We start from the raw sequence: 21,054 nt of genomic DNA on the forward strand, positions 1-21,054 counted from the left end.
CACTTAATGCACATTTCACTTTGACTATAAGAATCTTTATAAGGAAATCAGAATGTCTTTTATAAGATATTACATTTAATTAGTGATAAAATATGGTTTAACAAACAGGAGAGAGATTAACATTCATGAAGCTCCTACAGAACACAATTAACATAAACAGAATATCATAGAGAGGTTAGCATTCCTGCCTTATACTCAGAAAGTCCTGGCTTCAAATACTGACCTACAAACTGGCTATATTGACTGACATATTTCACGGTTTTCCTCAGTCCCTGCAGGCAAATGCCAGGATAGTATACCTTAAATTAGGCTATGACTGCTTCCTTCCATATTATTTCAAATTCATTATTTGTGAATCATTCAACGCTATAAATGGAAGTATCATTAACCCTTTGAAGTTCAAGCTAATCTAAATAAATTTAAGAATTTAATCCTTACCACAAGGCATAGATAAATAAAAAATAGGAAAATGTATAAAGGAAGGAAGAAAAAATGAAAGAAAGGGAGGAGTGAGGAAGTAAAATTAGCTCTAGGGTTGAAATCATGTAATAAAAGTGTGTACATTCTTCTTATAATATTGTTTTCATTTTATATGGGTTAATGGAGTACAGAACTGGCCTTGAAATATGCAGTTACCTAATAACATAACTGCAGGTGCACTGGCCCTGAACCAATGTTCCTTACCTTTCATATCCCAGCTGTTGACACACAACTGTAGCCTCTACAATGCTCCAGGAATTTCTCTTATCACAAACAAGACCCCATCCAGGACTTGGACCCTGAACTTCAACATAGCCTTCCCATGGTCCTGGCCCTCCTCGAAGCCTTAAAACTTGACCGCTTGGATTCACAAGCAATGAAACATTGTGGGCTGGTTTCAATGGGGCAGGGGTTGTATTAGCAGGAGTAGTAGCAGCAGTAGTAGTAGTAGTTCTAGTTGTGGGTGAAGTCATGGTTGGAGGTCTTGTTGGTTGAATGGTAGGTTTTAGTTGCTGTGGGGGTTGATATGGCTTGTTTGGTGAAAACTTTCTGGGGGCACTCTCTGCAACAGATTCAGTTATATACTTTACATTATTATATTACTTACCTCATATGTCATTCTGTTGTTCATTTAATTTGGAAAAATCTTACTCCTTTATGTGAACAACAAATGTTTAATATATTTTAAAGACTATGAGCTTCACAGCTAGTCAGATGCTAAATTACAGTTTCAATAAAGACTTTAAATTATTTACTATTTCAGAAGTTAATAATCTGAAGGCATTGTGTTTTATTTTCGGTAGGAGCTTCAGCTCCAAAGGATAAAGATACATAAAAATTCAAATTTGGCTCCATCTGAAATAACTCACCCTTCAAACCTGAAGGTGATACAATGCAGTTCACGCTGTATGGAAAGTCGCATTGTAAAGTCTGAGGGTTGAACAAGGTCCCTGGTCCACACTGCTGGGTATGACCCGTGCCCTTCCAGCAGCTCAGGAACTTACTGCAGTCTGTGGGATGGGGGGCAAGCCCTGTTCCTCCCTCCATAGGGCAGTCTGCCTTTCTTATGTTCACTGGCACAGGTGATGGTGTCTGTGTGGTAGGGTGCCTTGTGGATACTGCAGACTCCACCAATCGACTGTCCCTCTCAATATGTCTCTCGTCTGGAAGGAGCATTATGGTTATTAGTTTACGCTTCAATCGCACAGGTAATATACCATTCAATGGGAGGAATATTAATATGTTAATATTGTTGTTCTGGATTGTAATGCTATGTAGACTCGCACATAGAGAACGGCTAAATACATTTCCATGAAATTTGACGGGAAGTTTTATTAGAAATTGTTTACACATTCAAATTTTGGTTAAAATCAGACAATAATGGACATTTTATGCAAAGACATACATACATTTCAGTGTGTGGATATGACTGGGTGGGTAATCCTAATGTTGGGAATCTACATCCAGGGATTCCCAGCCAGTCACAATCCTCTGTGACGATACCATCACTCAACAATACAAGTGCCAGACACCCTACTCATACACAGTCCTTAATCCCAGAAAGTTGTAATGTAATTGATGCAATTCACAAAAGTCAATGTATAAATTTTGACAATCACAACAGCACAGTTATGCTACGCATAAAAATACAAATTTGGCTCCATCTGAAATAACTCACCCTTCAAACCTGAAGTTGATACAATGCAGTTCACTCTGTATGGAAAGTCGCACTGTAAAGTCTGAGGGTTGAACAAGGTCCCTGGTCCACACTGCTGGGTATGACCTGTGCCCATCCAGCAGTTCAGGAACTTACTGCAGTCTGTGGGATGGGGAGCAAGCCCTGTTCCTCCCTCCATAGGGCAGTCTGCCTTTCTTATGTTCACTGGCACAGGTGATGGTGTCTGTGTTTTAGGGTGCCTTGTGGATACTGCAGACTCCACCAATCGACTGTCCCTCTCAATATGTCTCTCGTCTGGAAGGAGCATTATGGTTATTAGTTTACGCTTCAATCGCACAGGTAATATACCATTCAATGGGAGGAATATTAATATGTTAATATTGTTGTTCTGGATTGTAATGCTATGTAGACTCACACATAGAGAACGGCTAAACATATTTCCATGAAATTTGACGGAAAGTTTTATTAGAAATTGTTTACATTCAAATTTTGGTTAAAATCAGACAATAATGGACATTTTATGCAAAGACATACATACATTTCAGTGTGTGGATATGACTGGGTGGGTAATCCTAATGTTGGGAATCTACATCCAGGGATTCCCAGCCAGTCACAATCCTCTGTGACGATACCATCACTCAACAATACAAGTGCCAGACACCCTACTCACACATATTCCTTAATCCCAGAAAGTTGTAATGTCATTGATGCAATTCACAAAAGTCAATATACGAATTTTATCAACCACAGCAGCACTGTTATGCTACACATAAATTTCCTAACTTATTTTAAAAACTGTGGGATAGAAGATGAATTTCCAATTTGCCCACTAGGACTTGGCATAATTTTTCAAGCAAAATCTAAGATTGCATTCTTGAAATCTTAATTTCAAGAAGCTATGCATGATGAAAGCAGTTTATTCCATACCCGAATTGCCCATAATTATGTTGTTCGCACTTTCTTCATCTAGTGAAAACTGCAAACATTTAACCTTGTTTGGGAAGTCACACTCCAGAGAGTAAGGGTTGAAGAGAGTCCCTGGAGCACAGAACTGGACAAGGCCCCGTCCTTTCCAGCAGTTCAGAAACTGTCTACAGTCAGGACGATACACAAACTGGCCAGTAGCTCCATGAGGGCACTTGGTAGCATCACTGTAATCAACCCCAGAATGTAATGTCCATTTGAAAACGCTGAAAAATTTAATTATCTAGAACAATTAAAACATAAATAAGGATCATAATGATAACAATCATACAAGAAAACATTGAGAAAATGCATATTATTCACTTAAAAAACTCATCAATCCATCCACTTTCCAAAGCACTACTAAAAACATCAAGATATATATAAAATGATAACACTAAAAAATATACCAAGAAAATATGCTAATAGAAGATTTTCTTCAAATAAAAAAGTTACAAGGAGTTACAACTATCATTTTACAAACTGTTGCAAACTGGGGGTTAAACAGTTAAAAACTACGGTGCTTGCAGGACCCTGACTGGACAAATAAAGTAATATATAAAAATAAAGACAAAACTTTAAAGTGTCCAATTAAGTACTGCAATTGAAATTATATTACATTTGTGAAAAATACTGGTTCATGCATTTCTGTCCTCTATAAAAAATCACCTAATAAGTTTTCATTACAATCATGGAAACTACACATTACAGGGCCAATAACTTTAAATTTAGCCAATTAAAAATTAACTAGTTAATGTCCATCAGAATTCTGAAAGATCTACAAATTTAAGATATAAAGAATATTCCTAAAATACAACAGAATGCTTTATTCATATTTACTACTTACTAAGTTGAGCCTGACATCACAGCTTTCTCTACTGTTGAACCCATGGATGGAGATGACAGATACTGGCCAGCTGCAGAGAATACCCCAGTAGCAACTGATGGCAACTTCTGACTGGGGTCTACAGAAATTGAAGCAACATGCCAGTGTGCAGCTGGAAAAAAATTAGACTGCGACTGGTGAGCTGAAGGAAGTTCCCAACCAATTTTGGATGATTGTATTTTTTGTTTCTGAGTTCCAAAACTACCACTCCCTTCAGAAACAAGCTGAGAATGAGTCTGCAGCTGACTGCTTGGGAAAACATCCCAGTTCATGTGAGGTGAAGGTTGATTGTCCTTGGTTGAAGAACCACTACCACCACTGTTCACCCCCTTGCCCAAAACACTTGCTGAAGGTCTATGATATTCACTACCAACAAGAAGACCAGTACCAACAACTGCAGCACTCAACATTCCACTACCCACAACATTTTTTGAAGGCCACTGTAAGCCATGTGCCAAGGCTACACCTGAAGTAACAGCACCACTAGTCACTCCTGCTCCAGGAATATCTGATGATTCTTCATGATTATTTCCTTTAACATTTTCTTCATAAGCATTCCCATTCTCATACACAAGACTTGAACTTGATCCTTGCTGGGTGATGTGTGCTGGATTTATGTTTCCTGATGATGACTCAACTAATCTGAAACCACCATCACTACTTGGATCTGGCACAATATCCCAGTTACTATGCTGTCTGGTTGGCTCACTAGTAATCAACTGTCCTGGAGTTAGTTTCATGTGTTCAATTCCATCATCACTTGAAAACATTCGACCCATGATATTTTTGCTACTGTAGTCCAAGGTAGGTGGAATATATTCCTCACCAATAATTAAACCAGATGCATGGCGACTATTCTTGTCTACACGCACAGGCCATGGTAAACCAACCCAACGTTTTGGTGGTTTTGTCACTTCATCTTCTGGGCTGTAAATCTGAAAAGAAACACACCCCCTCAGGCACAATCATTCTTAACATGGGTACACTTACCCTTCAAGGGGTAATATGGCATATTCCAAATGGGAATGAGCTAGTCAGGTAAACAGACCAAAATCAGCATGAAAAATATTTATTTAAACAATATTTTATTACTGTTCGACAGTGATGACTCCTTTCCTGAAATTAATTACAGTTCTCTGCTTTTATGTGCATCTATGCTAATGTCTTAAGTCATATTATACTTTGGTGTCACTGATCATATTCAACTAATTTGGGGAGACCCTTCAAGAGATAATCATACAAAATGGGTCACAACACCTCCTGATTTATAAGTTTTAAATTCTTTTAAGACTGTAATGTTCATACAAGCGACCTTACGGACAACATTTGAAATCTACTTCCTTTGTAGGAAAATAGGATCTGAACTGAACTGGTTCAAGTTCAGATATATTAGTGGGCTCTCATATTAATGGTAATAAACATTCTGATTGCATAAAAGCAGATTTCTTGAACAGATGAATAAATATAAATTTCTCATAGAAATCATGTACAACAGTTCTAATTATTTATTTCAATACTTCCTTTTGACCTAATACTGTATCATATACCATGATTATTCAATTAATACTAAACACAACTGTCCCTTTTCTATATTATTCAGAGAAACTACATGCATGTACTCACAGCAACACATATCAGTACATTCAGCAGAAAAACCTTCAATACCCCTAGTATTCTAATCACCATGTTTATATTTGTCTAAGCTCCACTTATTCAATAAATGTTAGACAGCAGTCATTAACTGTTCTCTATTTAAAGTTATCCTCTTTGCTGAATAACAAAATCCATCACCAGAGGATTCAAAATAACTTCGACCGTTTCACCTACATGCAGACAGAACTGGAACAAAATAAAGAAACTAACACCATACGTAACAAATGAGTTCAAAGTAGAGCTACAATAACAGGGCTAAAGGACGTGACCTTTATATCTTTATTATCTCTTCACTGGCTGAAGTCCACGCAAAATATTTGGCACAGTACCAAAGTATCAATAAGGAATAATTTCCTTGAATGGGTTCTCTGAATTAAGAAGTCATATATGAACTTGTAAAACAACTACTGAAATATTCAGCACAAGAACACAGTACTGAGAATTTTCTTACAAGACAGTAAACTAAATCTTTAAAGTCCAGTGTACCACCTGCTTTAACAAAAGAAGACGCACTTAAATACTGCAAGTTGGTAATAGTATTTTCTATTTTAATACAGTTACATAAAATATAATCAAGTAATATAACTGAGTGGTTAGCACACCTACTTTGTATTCAGGAGGTTCCAGGTTCAAAGCACTGGCCCAGAGACTAGCTATCCTTAGTGAAGTACTTCATGGTCTTCCTCAGTCTACTGATGTAAAGGTTTGGATACTACTTTAAATTAGGCCATGGCCACTTCCTTCAATATCTTTCTCCAGTTTACAATTTATTAATCATCCTACCACTGAATGCCATATAGTCTGACAGCATCATTAAATAAAGCATAAAAAGTATACAAAATGTGAACCTTTTAGATATAAGACTATAATAGTAATATATCATGTTCTACTAAATGAAACAAGGTATGATTTCCTTATTTCATGGTCACTTACAAAGTGTTTGTCAATCAGTGGATTGTAGCTGTTTAATCCATTAAGTGATTTTAGGTGCATCATAAAATGTCATATTTGTTATAATAACTCAATTCTGTTTAGTTCTGGGGTATGAATACTTGTAAATGTGACATTTTCATTAACCTGGTATTTGCTTAACCCTTTTGTTGTGGTGTCCAACATAATGCATTGCATGCTAGCAATCTCTTTCCATAGAACTTGCATTATTATGAGTTCAAACTTTGCAGCACTGCAGCTCTTGCACTCATACAGAAATATTTTCTTGGAAGAGCAGGACATCTGTTGATTATATGTAAAAAATTGCCTATTTTAAATGTAATATTTCCCATAAGATTCTGCAAAATATAGCTATGTTCTCCAAGCTGTACCAAGTTGTGAACAGTGCTGCTGAGTCATTACATGCTAGCATGTGAAGAAACATGGCTCTTTATACATGATGTAAAGAGACTGCAGAAAAATCTACAAATATCAGCATTACAACCTAAGTATAAACCTGTAAAGCCACTATGCTTCCTCCTGTCTTCAGTTTCTGAAACCATCTGCAAAAAATGCATTGTATCAGCGGAAGGATGATATGATATTCTACAATTCATTTCTAATTCAAGGGGCACTATTTTCATGTTCATTAAATATTTTACTCCTACAAAATTTTTATTCATGCAATATACAGTTCAACATTTGAATTCTCTCTATCAGTTTGGATTTGTACATTTAGTACAGTTAGTTAGTAAGTAAACATTAAACCCATGTCCAACAATCCTTACCTAATTCTTAGTTTGAGATTTCCACCAAGCTGGGATCCAATTAGCTCGATGTCTGATCTCAGAGGCTATGTGTTTATAAGGACTGCTGAGCTGACTGGGTGTCTCTGGGATACAGCAAAGTCTTTTCACGCGAGGAGAAAGAAGAATCAAGTTCTGCACAAGTCCATACATGCTTGAAGTCACCCAGTACAAGTTCAAGCACTATACACATAAAAACAAATCATACACAAGTTGTTTGATTACAATAATAACCAAACACAAACTTTACTAAATCTTTCGGTGGTCATTTAAACCGGTGGTTCTAAACCCTTCCTGAGTCATACACTGGTAAAACAGCAGCAGAACTTCCAAGTGGTACCACAGTCTGCCTCACATTATGCTGTACAAATAAGGGTCTACACATCTAATTATTACTGGCACACCTGAACATGTTTGTTTACAACACAGTACACGTAATTAACACCTTTATGTGGCATAGTATGTAACGTAGCAAGCATATAATTCTGTGATCTATTTCAGTGTATCAGTTCTGCTAGCACAGAAACCTGCACACTTTTAAAATATACTAACGGCAAAGTTTATGCCTTAATTTTAATTAATTAATAAAATGAATAATGTATGTTCTACAGCTTTCAAACCAAGTAAATTCAATGAAGTCTTCCTGGACATCAGCAACCACCTGACATGGCTGATTGCCTAAGAAGACTTCACTGAAATATAATAATGTTATGATATACCAATTATATTTTTGATGTAAATATTATTCTAAATTACAAAAATATAATACTTACCGAGGGAACAGAAGCTGCAATTGGTATCATGGCAATGCTGAGAAATCGAAAGAAATGTGTCAGATACTTCTGCAGTTTGCTCGTTGTCGTTATTTTGGACATGACTTGAAGCTAGAACAGATATTTTATTAGAATACTGGTATGAAAATGTTCACAGAAATTTGTGTTCATTAAACAAAGTTCATCCTGCTTGTGTGTCCTTGCACCGAGTGGAACTGAGCTGTGTTGCTGACATTTCAGGAAAAAAAACATACTACCTCCAGCATCAGAGATCATGTATATATTGTCAGGAGACACATGGTTCTACTTACATAATACTCCTCACTCCATCCCTGATGATGGAGGCATTATGTTTCTCTAAAATATCGGCAACAAAGCCCAGTTTCACATGGTGCAAGCACCCAAAACCAGGATCAATATTAACAAAAGATACATGGAGGATAATGGCTATTACTTTTCATGTCAAGTTCTTAATAGTCTACAGAGCAGAAATTTCTCAGATTGTCAGGAAATTCCTTGCCTTTGTAGAATCTAAAGGTTTATTACCATGTTTACAAGAGCCTGTCACTGATCCCTATCATGAGCCAGATTAATCCAGCTGCTTATTATAATCATACCAAAATATACATTAAGAAGACAAACTTTGAATGAGTTTAAGCTTTCATGGTCAATCACGACATAAGATACTGCTAACACATACATCCTCCCTTAATGAGATAATATTTCTAAAGGACATTAAATAATGTGCTTTGTGTTCTAACAGTACTTGTTATAACATGATAATTAGCTGATACCTCAACTATGGCAAGATTGATAAGCCCCAGGGCAACTGGCAGGATAAGAGATTCATCAGGAACAAGCAGATTTGGAATCCAACCAAAGCCTCCAACACTCAGTTCCATGTAAGTGACCAATGCAGCTGCAATAAGACACGTTATTATTTCATTAAACTGTGCTCTCTCCTCCTGCAGCAGAGGATCATTCAATATGAATCTTCAAATAAGCAGTCTTATAATCCCCCCAAAAAATGAGTAAAATGTAGGTTATGATCCATATAAGAAAAAAATTACAAAATCTGACACAAATCAACAATTTAGGCAGCATGAAAAAGGGCTTTAAAAGTAGTCTACAAACACATAATCTGGAGAGAATATACCAAGAATGAATCATGATGTGAAGACATTTATAGAGACATAAATTACACTGTAAAACACAATGATAAAAACTTACATCCATCATTGTGAGGCAGCATGTAAACCAAATTTCTCAATGCAACCGACAGGAAAATCCACATGGGAAACTGTACCCACAGAAGAATAGAAGCTTTCAATGGATGGCAGTTGTCTCGGATTATGAGATTATTCCACTGTTTCCGTAGCTGAAATAGCAAGATAATAACACACTGAGAAGTCGTACAAGGGGAACCTGTGAATGCGCACTGCCACCAGTAAATTGACCTGTCACACTACATATGTTCACTAATTACACTGGCTGTTTAACTGTTTACAGTATCCTTTTGACCACCCTTTACATTTAGAGTGGTTTCCACTTGATTTTAGTACAATCTTGCCATGACATATGACTATACAAAGGGCAAGTTTCCCACCCTTTGGATGCAAGATGAATTCTTGCTCCATCTACATAGAATCAGTGAGATCAAAGTGAAACAAGTTTTTTTTAAGTTTCCCCACCTCTATTTGCAAACTGTCTCACACAGTATTGTTTCACAGTAATTTAATGTAGGCAATAGACAGTCTGGCCAAATAGCAAATCCATTAAACTTACAGATCGATTATATATTGTCCGTGCTTGCTTCTCCGTCCAATTGAATTTCTTCATTGCAATTGCAGTTTCTTTCTTCAGCTCCTTCACAATTTCAGGCATCTCAAGAAGATGCAGGTTTTCAACCTTAGCAAGAATGTAATTCTAAAATGAAACAGAAATTTTCAATCAGAACTCACACAATTCATGTATGAAAATTACATTACAGGAACACAAGTATATATACACAGAGTAAAATTATCACGGAAGGTACGCAGAGAGTAGTCAAGTCTACAGACTCATAAGATAGGAAGCTGTGAGACAATGTACACAATGTAAACAGCTTTGCATAAATGTACAGCCAAGTTGATTTCATTACATGGGCACACAGTTACAAGTTTAGCAGATCAAACTTTTAATATTTATGTTCTTCTTGTAGGCTTGTAATTACATAATAACATTTCTGAAAAAGAGAATGACTTCAGGGCTGAATGTTAAGTCAGCATGTTTCTCTGAACTATCATTATCTACCTTCAGGTACATATAATATCACAACCCAGAAGACCAAAGTTGACATCTTCACTGCCATGAGAATCTCCACACTGTGGAGTTGTATCACCTAACATGGTGTGGCAGCTATCATTTCTGCTTCCTATTTGAGAGGTCATGAGTTCAAATCCAAACCTAGAGAGTGGCTATGCTGACCAAGATTCTCTTTGATTTCCTCTGTTCCTGAGGCTAATGCTGGGAGAGTACCTTAAAATATGACAAGACTGCTTCTTTCCAAATATTTCCCAAATCAGAATCGCCTAATCATTTAATACTACACAACATCTGCAGTAGTCAAAGTGTCATTAAATATGTATTATGGAGTACAGAATTATTCATTTGGTTGAGCCACAAGTAAAGAGGAGTAAGAGGTAGACTTCAGCTTTTTCATCTTGTTATAACTTTATCTGATAAACAAACCTGATACACTGCGAAAGGAAGTGTTACAGCAGTGCGGAGAAAAACAGTTGCCAGAATGACAGTTGTCCACCATGGAAGGCCAGTTGAATTATGCAGAAATAACAGAAAGTCTTGAGCATAGCCAACCGGTGTGCTTCCTGACAACCAGAAGAACACACGAGTCCATATCCCTACAGTTTCTTCCCCAGACTGCCCTGAAATGTGCCTAATCTGAAAATGTGGGTGAACACTTGAGGCTGACAGTATGCTTTTTATATTGTAATTTGAAGTAAATGTCAATTGTCTATACTGTACATTATTGTAAAGTGAATTTGAGTACGATGTATTTCTCGTAGAACAGCAAATAATACTATTTTTATTATGTAATGGGTCGGGATTTCTAATCGGTGATTGTATTCTTGAAAGATGGCACCAAATGCCCAATCTTGGAAGGACTTCTAAGTAACTTGCGTCTGAATACTGTTTACACTTCTTCTGGGGTTCGAAATAACTCACACTCCGAAAGTATTTTCTCTGCAAACTCATGGAGATATTCGGAGTCCATACTCGTAACATTTTCGAAACAAAATAATACGAGATTTAGGGGTTTAGGTTAGAATCCCATTTGCTTCTTCACGTGTTGTCGCATCAAAGTCACGTGCAGTGGTTCTGTGATCATAAGGTAAAATCGTCTTTAGCACTTCAGTGCATGAAAGCCACACCTATGTCTTAAATTGGTCAAAATACCGTCATCACTCCTACAACTTTAACTTTCTTTTTATTATATAACGACCACAAAAGGCTTCCTTCCTGCACCGCAGAACTTTCTCCAGCAGATGCCTCTGTGGTAGGTTAATCTGTAATGGAACCGACTGAGGGTTGTGAAAATTTTGTTTATCAGCACAGCTGTTTTTTGGTTACGTATGGCTGTTGCGATTGGCAAAAAAGAGGTTATGCATATGTTTGGACGTTTTAAGTTCTTATGTTTAATGTCGAAGATGGGGATGTAACATTTATATATATAGTATTTCTTGTTTTAGAAATATATGACTTTTCGATATGGGCGAGAGAATAAGTAAATTTCTGACAGACAGTTTCAACCCACATAATGTTGCTTCAAATGTCAGAGCTCTCGTAGGTAGGAAACGGAGACGTGAAGAAAGTGATGATCAAGATATTGATTCTGATCATATATTGGAAAAGACCTTACATACACCAAAAAAGTAAGTTTCACATTTAAAATAATACTTGTCCTTGCAGAAATTAATATATAAATCCCCCATAGTCATACAACTTATTTTATATTCTAGGAAAAAGCTTCTGTCTACTGCCCAGTACATCTATCGGGCTTTGTTCAAGGAGGGCAATAACAGTGATGTTACTGTTATAGCTTTGGGAAAGCCATGGCGATTACATAAAGTATACCTTTGCCAGGTAAATTACAGTTTATGTTCCTGCGTAGCTAGCCCTGAGTCAGAAGTATATATTAGTCTGTTGTTGGAAGGTTTTGGGGTCAGAAAAATTAAATTCCACTTGGGCCACGTTATATATTTTGAATTGTCATCTTGTTTATGATAGATTGCAGTCTTATAGATAGTTACATACAAGCTTATACTGTGTCATAACTCTGAAGAACACAATCCAGATTTTCACTACTTTGAAAACCTCGCATCTCATCTTTTTCCTGCTGTTGGAAGTGATAGTCTGTAGATTCCTCAAATGGAAATTAAATAAACATGAAAACCACACCTATTTGAAACTTATGTAATTACATCTGTTGTTTTCATTCTAGAGTCCTTACTTTGCCAGTATGTTTTCTGGATCATGGCGAGAAGCTAAAGAAGACATTGTACACATTAAAGTCATAGACCCAAATATCAATCTTGATTGTAAGTATGTTTGTCATGATATTCATTACTGCGAGACATAAAATTATAACAGAAAGGTTTTTGTCTGGATTCATTTGGCTGAGGATAGGGACTGGTAATGGGTTTTTGAGAATATGGCAGTGAATCTTCAGTTCCATAAAGGAATTTATTAATTAGATGAGTGACTACTTGCTTCTCAAGAAAGACTATGTTCCATGGAGGTAGTTGGTTGATTGAGCGGTTAATATATAATTCTCTATTTACAGCTTTGTACACAGTTCTGGGTTCCCTCTACCTTGACGAGATCACGCTGGAACCAATCGAAGTGGTACCAACCCTTGCAACAGCAACTTTATTTCAGCTGGAAGGAATCATTGATCAATGTGTAGAGATCATGATTGAGACTGTCAATGCTGAGGTACCAGTTTCTTTATTAGGCCTTCAAGAATGATACTGGGGAATGAACTTTAAGCTAGCAATGTTGAAGATTTACCACATCACTAATTGTCCCCTCATTTAAATACATGAGCAACTTAGTAGTCACATGTGAGGCTCTCAAGGTGGTGAAGATGTCATTGTTGTTCATTTGGGTTGTGATAATATGTGGACTTGTAGATAGATAACAGTGTTTCCCCAAGACTGAAGAAATGTATCTACTTACGAGTCCACACAATGTCACAACACAGAATTACAACATTGACATCTTCATTGTTTTGAAAACCTCAGATGTGACTGATAAGTTGCTTATATATTTGTGAGAGGGCAATTAGTGATGTGGGAAATATTCAATGGATTCAAAAGTACTGCAGTGTACAGCAAGTGAAGAGTCTGTTTTCTCACTCACTTGAGGCACTTTGATTTTGTCAATAGGTGAGAAGAGGCAAGATATAAGACCAGGCTATTGATTAAACTATCAGCTGAATATAAACTTAATTGGTATTCTTCAGAAATAAATAATTTTTCTGACCCTTTGCAAAGATTTAGGTTTAGTTCTAGTCTCACCAGCTAAAGCCGCACACTGTAAATGATCTTGCACTGTTAATATTTATTTGAAGTTGTTCCTAAATATGAAACAAACGTAAGGTTAAATGTGTGTTTTCAGACGGCAGTTAAATATTATGTGGCAGCTTGTGAGTACGGAGTTCAGAAAGTGAAGGAGGCAGCATTTAAATGGTTGCTTATCAATCTATTAAGTCATTTCCACGAGCAGTCCAGATACCTTCGTGAAATCAGGTAATGTGTCAATATGCTTCTGCTCTTCATGTGTTTGATGCTTGTATTTTGTTTGACAAAAACATAGTTTGTATTGTGGTACATTGTTTCATTTCAAAGCTATTTGATATAACCACAATAAATGTCAACAATTTATTATGCAGATTCTCATGAGTAACTGTATATTTCCTTTCTCTTTTAAATATCTTCCTCACTAGGTATCGTCACATTGTTTTGGTTTACCCAGTAGTAATTTATTTGGTGCTTTCATTTCTGACTTACTCATCAGAGTAATCTAATTACCATTCATGCATTCCAAATATCCACATCACTCTTCCTTCACCAGCTTTCTTTGTAGTATGTCTAGTTTCAGACCTTGTCTGATATAATGGTATCAGATTTTATCCCTGCTTAAAGATGGCTGTCTTCTGCACCATGTAGCCTGGTAGAAGTTTATCAATGTGTTTTATATAACATACTTTCAACCTTCTAAATAATATATAGAGGCAACATTGTACGTGTGTGCCATCTATCATAAAACACTTTTAAGCAGGAAGATTTATTTTCAGTGTTTTCTCTTCCTTATGTCTCTTTGTAAAATTTTTCTTTCATCAGTGTGGATCTGATGGAGAAACTGGTGTCCAGCTCAAACCTCTTTGTGATGCAGACAGAGTTTTCTATTTATGTGCTGCTCCGGTTCTGGGTGTTCTTACAACTCCATCCTGAATGGGACTCTTCATCGAGGGAGAGCCTTCTGGAAGCACAGCACTATTTTCAGAATCGGAAAGGTAAAATAAGAGTCGCGGTGCTGTCGTATATGAGTCAGTAAATTGTGGTTATATTTAGTCAAAATGTTGATTTAATGATCCTGTATAGAGAAAACCTGGTGAAACTGAATACCAGGGTGTAGTTATTAGTATTCTGTTATAATCAGAAGATCCTCAGTTTGAATCTTGGGTAGAAGAATGACTCTCATAGATGAGGATTTCATAGTAATCTCATTCCTTCCAGGCAGATGACTGGATAACTCATAAATCCTTCCCAACTTACCATTTATAATCAGTTACGCTATTTTTCGTTTAACATTGTTTCATATCTTCATCCCTTATCCTTCCTTTTCTTTATCCCTTCCATACCTTCATCTTCTTTACAAATACTTGTAAAAACTGGCTAATGGTAACAGCAAGAATTCCATTAATTGCAGATGAAGAACCTTTCCTTGTAAGCAATGAAGGCATAAGTTTTGCTGGTCCATTTCAAGCCTTGAGATTCAAACACCTAGTGAACCACCATCTGGATATCGATATGATAAAGTGTGATCGAATTATGCCAGCTGAATGGCTGTCTCCGCCACTGTCGCAGCAGTGGTACCACATGTTGAGAGTTGACCAAGGCCTCGACAGAGGGTGAGTGTTAGCCCCTTTATTTCCTTTCCAATTAGAACTGAACAACTGACTGCAGAAAAAAGGCTCATAGATTAAACCCCACCAACAGTAAAACTCGCCATTGAACACTGCCCTGCACCAATTCAACAGAGTTGCAGCCTGGAAATCAATTTTAATAGTATCCTTCGATCTTTATCTCATATGAAACAGGTTGGCTTGGCTCAGTGGTGTTTCATATGGTGAAATTTGAGGTGTTCACTTTAAATCTTGACTGAGCATTTTCCTGTTTTTCTTACGTCATTCCAAGAAAATGATAGAACATATCCTCAAAGTAAGTCACATACACTTCTTGCTCAGATATTTATGTTAACCTGCTACTTTATTTGTCATTATACAACCACCATAGTTAATACTGCATCTGTAAATAACTTGTGAACAATTCTCTTGGTCTTACAGTTAGATCCATTTCAAAATATCTTCCTGCAAATGTGTTGCATATATTTATTTTCTATCCAAGCTACATGCCTAGCCCATCACAACTGCTTTGATTGGATTATCCTAACAGTTTTTAAAACAAAAGTAATGCATGTCTTGAGAATAAATAATAAGGTAGATGAAAGAATAGGAAGTTAGAAATGGAACTGTGGGCATAGTTGGCTTTTCTTTCTTCTTCTTCTTCTTCTCCTGTGTAACAAACTAGCATTTGTTGCATGTAATAGTATTGAATACAAGCATAAAATGTTCCAGTCCAAAATCAGCAGGAAATGATGAGTTCTTGAATGACTGTGTTCGCTGTGGGAGAACGTTAGTGAATTCAGGTGAACATGTCTGGAGGTGGACTGGTTTTAACATGGGACTCGACCTCATTTGGTCATGCAGTACTCACACACTTCGAGTGAAAAGAAACCATCGCACGGACCATGAGGTGATGCTGAGTATGCAGTCTCGGAGACATATTATGTGCAGGTAAGCTTCATATGACAAGTCATCTCAGTTTCTGTTACTGTACATTCATCTGTAAAGGGCTAGATATTGTAGCCTCCTTTTATTATTTTATAAGTAGGATATCTTAATGGACATTTTTCATCTAATGCCATGATTAAGGATATGCGAAGTTTGCCTTACATTGCATTGTGTTACTTATTACCTAAAATAAATATTTGTCAAATAGGCTTTGTGTCCACAGGTAGATGATTTAAAGTTCCTCCAGTTGTGTTTCAGAAAGTAGACAAAATGCTTGGGTATGGTTATAATAGTTGCCTCTGTTTTAAATTTATAGGGTGACATTAGCATCCTTAAATGAACAAAGACAAGTGAAACACACACAGTCGACTGGTTTAAAGTGCCTCACCTTGTTCAAGAATGAGGAGGTATGTATATCATCATTATTACTTGTGATTCTGTGGTTGACTGAGGTAACTTCTGTTGACCCTTGCAGATTTATATAGGCTGCGTTTTCCACACAAAACTTTAAATGGTGAACAGATTTTCAAGAAATCTTATGCTTTTATGAAACTTGTGTTCACAAAGGCCTACTGTTAGACCCTTTTCTGAGCCAGATGAATCCAGTTCACACCTCATTTCCCTAAAATATTTGTTCTTTTATCATTGCCTGGATATCTGCTCTTCGTTTTCTCATTAAAATAATTTTGATTTGTTACTTTAATTTACAGTAACTTTGAAAGTAATAGATGTCAACAAAATTTGACATTAATATAGTATGGGGCTTATGTTTGAGCATTCTTCCATAGACTTTCAGTATGTGTCCCCATTGACCCTTTGAATATCACAGACTAATTCTGAAAGAGATAAAGGTCATTAACTTGTTTCAGGTGACTCTATTGGTACTTGATAAGGATCTGACATACCCATTGCTTCTGAGTGTCAACCTGTTGTTCAATACTGCAATTGTTCCATCCCAAGAATCAGGTTCCTCCAGCGAACTTCCGTTGTCGTCACCATCACAAAATGTGAATGAGGAAGTCTAGTCTTGTGTGAATTTGAAAGATTTACTCTATGAATGCAGGTCTGGAAAATCTTTGTCCTGCAAAGAAAATAAGACTTTATTTTAAAACATTGTTTCAGTTTTGAAAACTCACAGGGAAAATTCATTTACATTTGGTGCTATTATTTGACTGATTTTTCTGAATGTACAATGTGAAAGTCAATATTACCAGTTTATAATTTGAATAATTAGTGATGAATGTAGTTACCAAAGTTAAGAACACAAAGGACTGGATCTTTGGGTTGGAGGTAAACATGACTTTTAATTTTAATAAATTAGGTTTGTGCAAAATAGCATCAATTTAATGCTCATACAGTACTTTATATTTTGTCAGACTACATTTTATTATAACATGTATCAACCTATGTAGTGCTTCCTTTTTCATAATTATTTGTTTCATACAAAAGTGATATTTATTATATTAAAATAAAAAATACTAACTATATGTGAGTCATGTATCGAAGTTCCATTGCTATGGAACAATTAATTTTTTTCATGTTTTATGTGTAGTTACACAAGAGTTTGAAAATGGTTATCTTATGGAATGTTGCACTGTTCAGTCTGGTAGATACTGACCAGTGTTAAAGAGGAGTGCTATAATGATGAACTTGGTGAACTCCTCTGAAAAGTCAGTCAGTGCCTACCAGACTACACAGTACAACAGTGGTCCCCAACCTTTTTGTGCCTACGAGCACATTTGAGAGTTTATAGATTGTGGCGGGCACCAACCAATTAACAAAGCCAAATTTTCTTTTCTCTGGACAAATAAGATATGGACACCAAATAATACACAAAACAACACGACATACTTTTATAAGTTCAATTATTATTACTCAAGTGGGAGGTTAGTGTGATGTTTGGCACTGCATTTCGTCAGTCAGTTTTTCAAATTTGGGAGTGTAGGATGATGTTGCTGCTCGCAAACAAGCGTCAAGATGGGCGTCAGTAAGTCGAGATCTGCGCTTTGATTTTATAATGTTCGTGGTTGAACCGCCTTCATTATTCAGTATAACCTCTTTACCGTAACAATGCGGGCACCGCGTTGGGGACCACTGCAGTACAGCAGCCCAGAAGATGGCCATCTTCATACTTCTCACCATAAGAACCTGAAATTACACAAAGTTATGTACCTTTATGTAACATATATTATTTTCATTCCATTTGTTAATTATTATTAACATTGCATTTCATATATGTTCTTCATCAGTTTGTCAGTTAAAATTGGAAGACATTCCTGTATTTTGTTTAGGCCCACCAAATACTGTGTACATAAAAGGGATATGGATTAAGAAATGGCATGCATGAAAGTAATATAGATTGGTAAGGTCTTTGTTGTGAGCTGAAGTTCACTATGGACTATATACGTCATGAGAAATTATAGGTAGACCAGGCAAAAATTATAATTAGGCTATGCATACTCTTTGGGAACTTTGATAAGACTGAAACATGCTGTGCATTTCCCTTTTATGCATTTTGTGACTGAATGCAGATGGTGTATGATTACCAAACAGATGTATTAAACCAGTGAAGTTCTACACAGAGTACAGTTCATAGATGTTTGTCAGACCCTCGATTTGTTGTTTCAAAAGGATATTTGTTATTAAAAGTGGCATTATAGGTCTATGTAAATCATTTAAATGAAGAAACTGCTTGCAAAATTAAGCTACTGAAATCATGTTTAATGCTCATACTCTTTCATTAAAAAACAATTGATTTAAATGTATTGTTAATATTAATACTGATCCCTTTAAAATCAGAATGTCTGACAAAAAAATTTAAGGCAAAAAAATGTATATATTACACCAGATATTTTGGATGATGAAGGCAGAGTTGAACCTTTCAGTTTCACTCTTAAGTAAATCCCTGGTTTATTATAATTTGTAAAGAACAGAAATTAAATTAAAAACTTTGTTTTACTTTTGTTCTCTGACCTTAAATTTACATTTATGGTTAGGTATTTAACCATGTTTTGTAAAAAAATTGTATGAAGGATATTGCAGTATGGGTCGGTAGATTTTGTTAAATGGCTGGTAGATTTAAGTTTTCTTTCTGGAGCACTAATTACTTGTACCCAAAGACTTGAGTACATATGCTTGATAATTATGTACACAATTACACAATGAAAAATCTTCCCTAATTACAGTTACTTTGTAATTAGTAACAATTAACATTTCTATTTTTAACCAGGAAGCCTGAAATGTTTCTATATGTATTTCTTGATATGTTTACCACTTATTAATAAATGTTTCATACGTCGTAGCATGTACAAGTCAGTGAATAATGAATTTAATTTTAATTAGTTTCATGTAGAAGATTTCTTCTGCATTCTTCAAATCTTTGAAGAAAACTTTAATTTTCCATTATGACCTCCACCATAAAAGAAACTTTGACTTATTTTGTTGTCAGTATTTACTTATATTGAACACACAAAACCTGTGTAAGGAAATGGCTAGCAGTTGTTTTAAGAGGTTAAAAATATGCCAATAAATATGTTAGCTTTGAAGTTTTCACAGCCTGATCACCCAATAAGCAAGTTTTCAGTAGCAAGAAATTTGTCTTTTATAAGTACGACATTCAAGAGGCTGCATTTTCATTTACAGTGTTGTGCAATTAGAGAATAACCTTTTTAAAATCAAAGCTGTAGACTAAGCCATAAAAGTTTATTTTTAGTGTATCATATTAAAAATGAATCTTTTACATATTTATGTAATCAGTAACACATATAATTTGTAGTAATGATAAATAAAATGCAATCATAACATATCAGGAAACTGTGTACTTAATTTAATTATTGGAACTGGTTTACACCCAACAAATCCAGCAATGTTTTGAAAAATACATTTCTGAAAATTCGTTTTTCTCCAATGAATATAATATTCAAGAATCTCAAACTGAATTTTAATCTAATTGTAATATATTTATATTCATTAAGTGAAAAGAAAATTAACCAGTAACATGTATGACTGAAAATGACTGTTGTGTGGGAAAAAAGTTTTCTTATTAATTTTTCACATTTTATGGAACCATGAGAGCTCAGTCAATAAAGGGACATAGTAAGCTGAATGAGAATATGGGACAGTTTCCCTGCCTTTTATCCAACCAGGATCAACGGTGCTTTTCCTTGAAAGAAAGGCATAATGGTATGAGACCAGTATGATATTTTCAGACATTTCTTTCTATCTTCTTTTGAATGTCCTGACCAGCACAACTGTGCATTCAGAAGGACCAATAACTAAGTGAATTATTCTGACTCAGTATACAGCTATTGGGATCATGGGTCCATGAGTGGCTTCCCAAGTAGGCTTCTTCATGGAGTTAGGTGCAACAGAAGAAAATGTAACTATGGTAACACATTTAATCTCAATTTAAATCTTATTTTTCTCTGATAATAGCCATAAAGCAAGTTATCTAATGATCAAAATATGCACTGTATTCCACCAATAATCTCATTACTCCTGTTTTAACTGTTATTGTTGATATTATTTTTGTTCGAAAACAGGTTGTACCTTACGGAGACGATTATTGTCACGTGACTTTACGATAAAAAGACGAATTCGGTCGATTTCGGTGTCGAGTTCGTGTGGCATCGATCGTTGTATTTAGAGCGAGAGAGAGTGAGAGAAGGGTGCGGAGGGCCAGGAGAAGAGGGGGAATCCCCTAACCGCCCCACTATAGCAGATAAGGTCGCCCCTCTCCTCTAACTCCA

General features: G+C 35.9%; 3 protein-coding genes across 8 annotated transcripts in view; 1 reads left to right on the forward strand and 2 right to left on the reverse strand.

Moving 5' to 3' along the window:
• The window catches only part of teq (Tequila), a 32,412-nt gene extending 26,640 nt beyond the window's left edge, over positions 1 to 5,772 (reverse strand). For all 4 annotated transcript variants that reach the window (XR_002547218.2, XM_087347591.1, XM_022087188.2 and 1 more), the window contains exons 1-6: positions 5,631 to 5,772; positions 3,969 to 4,942; positions 3,086 to 3,309; positions 2,159 to 2,452; positions 1,350 to 1,643; positions 685 to 1,042 (exon numbers count right to left, since the gene is read on the reverse strand). Coding sequence is in view for 3 of the 4 variants with exons in the window: in XM_087347591.1 (XP_087203717.1) it covers positions 685 to 1,042; positions 1,350 to 1,643; positions 2,159 to 2,452; positions 3,086 to 3,309; positions 3,969 to 4,942; positions 5,631 to 5,693 (2,207 nt within the window). In the remaining variant the exon portion in view is untranslated. The remainder of the gene's footprint in view (positions 1 to 684; positions 1,043 to 1,349; positions 1,644 to 2,158; positions 2,453 to 3,085; positions 3,310 to 3,968; positions 4,943 to 5,630) is intronic.
• Positions 4,805 to 11,454, reverse strand: LOC110841539 (cytochrome c oxidase assembly protein COX18, mitochondrial). Of its 3 annotated transcripts, XM_087347597.1 has the most exons (8): positions 10,900 to 11,454; positions 9,955 to 10,095; positions 9,400 to 9,547; positions 8,964 to 9,088; positions 8,170 to 8,280; positions 7,379 to 7,579; positions 7,108 to 7,153; positions 4,895 to 4,942 (listed from the first exon to the last, which is right to left on the reverse strand). In XM_087347597.1, the coding sequence occupies exons 1-6, from the start codon at positions 11,452 to 11,454 to the stop codon at positions 7,379 to 7,381; spliced, it is 1,281 nt and encodes a 426-aa protein (XP_087203723.1). In that variant the 3' UTR covers positions 4,895 to 4,942; positions 7,108 to 7,153. The 3 variants fall into 3 exon arrangements, with proteins under 3 accessions (XP_087203724.1, XP_087203723.1, XP_021942882.1); XM_087347598.1 differs by lacking the exon at positions 7,108 to 7,153 and having other exon boundaries at positions 4,805 to 4,942; XM_022087190.2 differs by lacking the exon at positions 4,895 to 4,942 and having other exon boundaries at positions 5,061 to 7,153.
• A 483-nt stretch (positions 11,455 to 11,937) lies between these two features.
• Positions 11,938 to 20,111, forward strand: gcl (germ cell-less). Its single transcript, XM_087347592.1, has 10 exons — positions 11,938 to 12,101; positions 12,189 to 12,312; positions 12,671 to 12,767; positions 13,013 to 13,164; positions 13,849 to 13,979; positions 14,574 to 14,746; positions 15,163 to 15,364; positions 16,091 to 16,309; positions 16,623 to 16,713; positions 17,176 to 20,111. Exons 1-10 carry the CDS (start codon positions 11,938 to 11,940, stop codon positions 17,329 to 17,331), a joined length of 1,509 nt encoding a protein of 502 aa, XP_087203718.1. The 3' UTR covers positions 17,332 to 20,111.
• Positions 20,112 to 21,054: the final 943 nt, after the last annotated feature.

Source organism: Zootermopsis nevadensis, unplaced genomic scaffold (assembly GCF_977971745.1).
Source record: "Zootermopsis nevadensis isolate Lab colony 2312 unplaced genomic scaffold, Znev_1.0 Znev_ptg000012l, whole genome shotgun sequence".
Taxonomy (NCBI): domain Eukaryota; kingdom Metazoa; phylum Arthropoda; class Insecta; order Blattodea; family Termopsidae; genus Zootermopsis; species Zootermopsis nevadensis.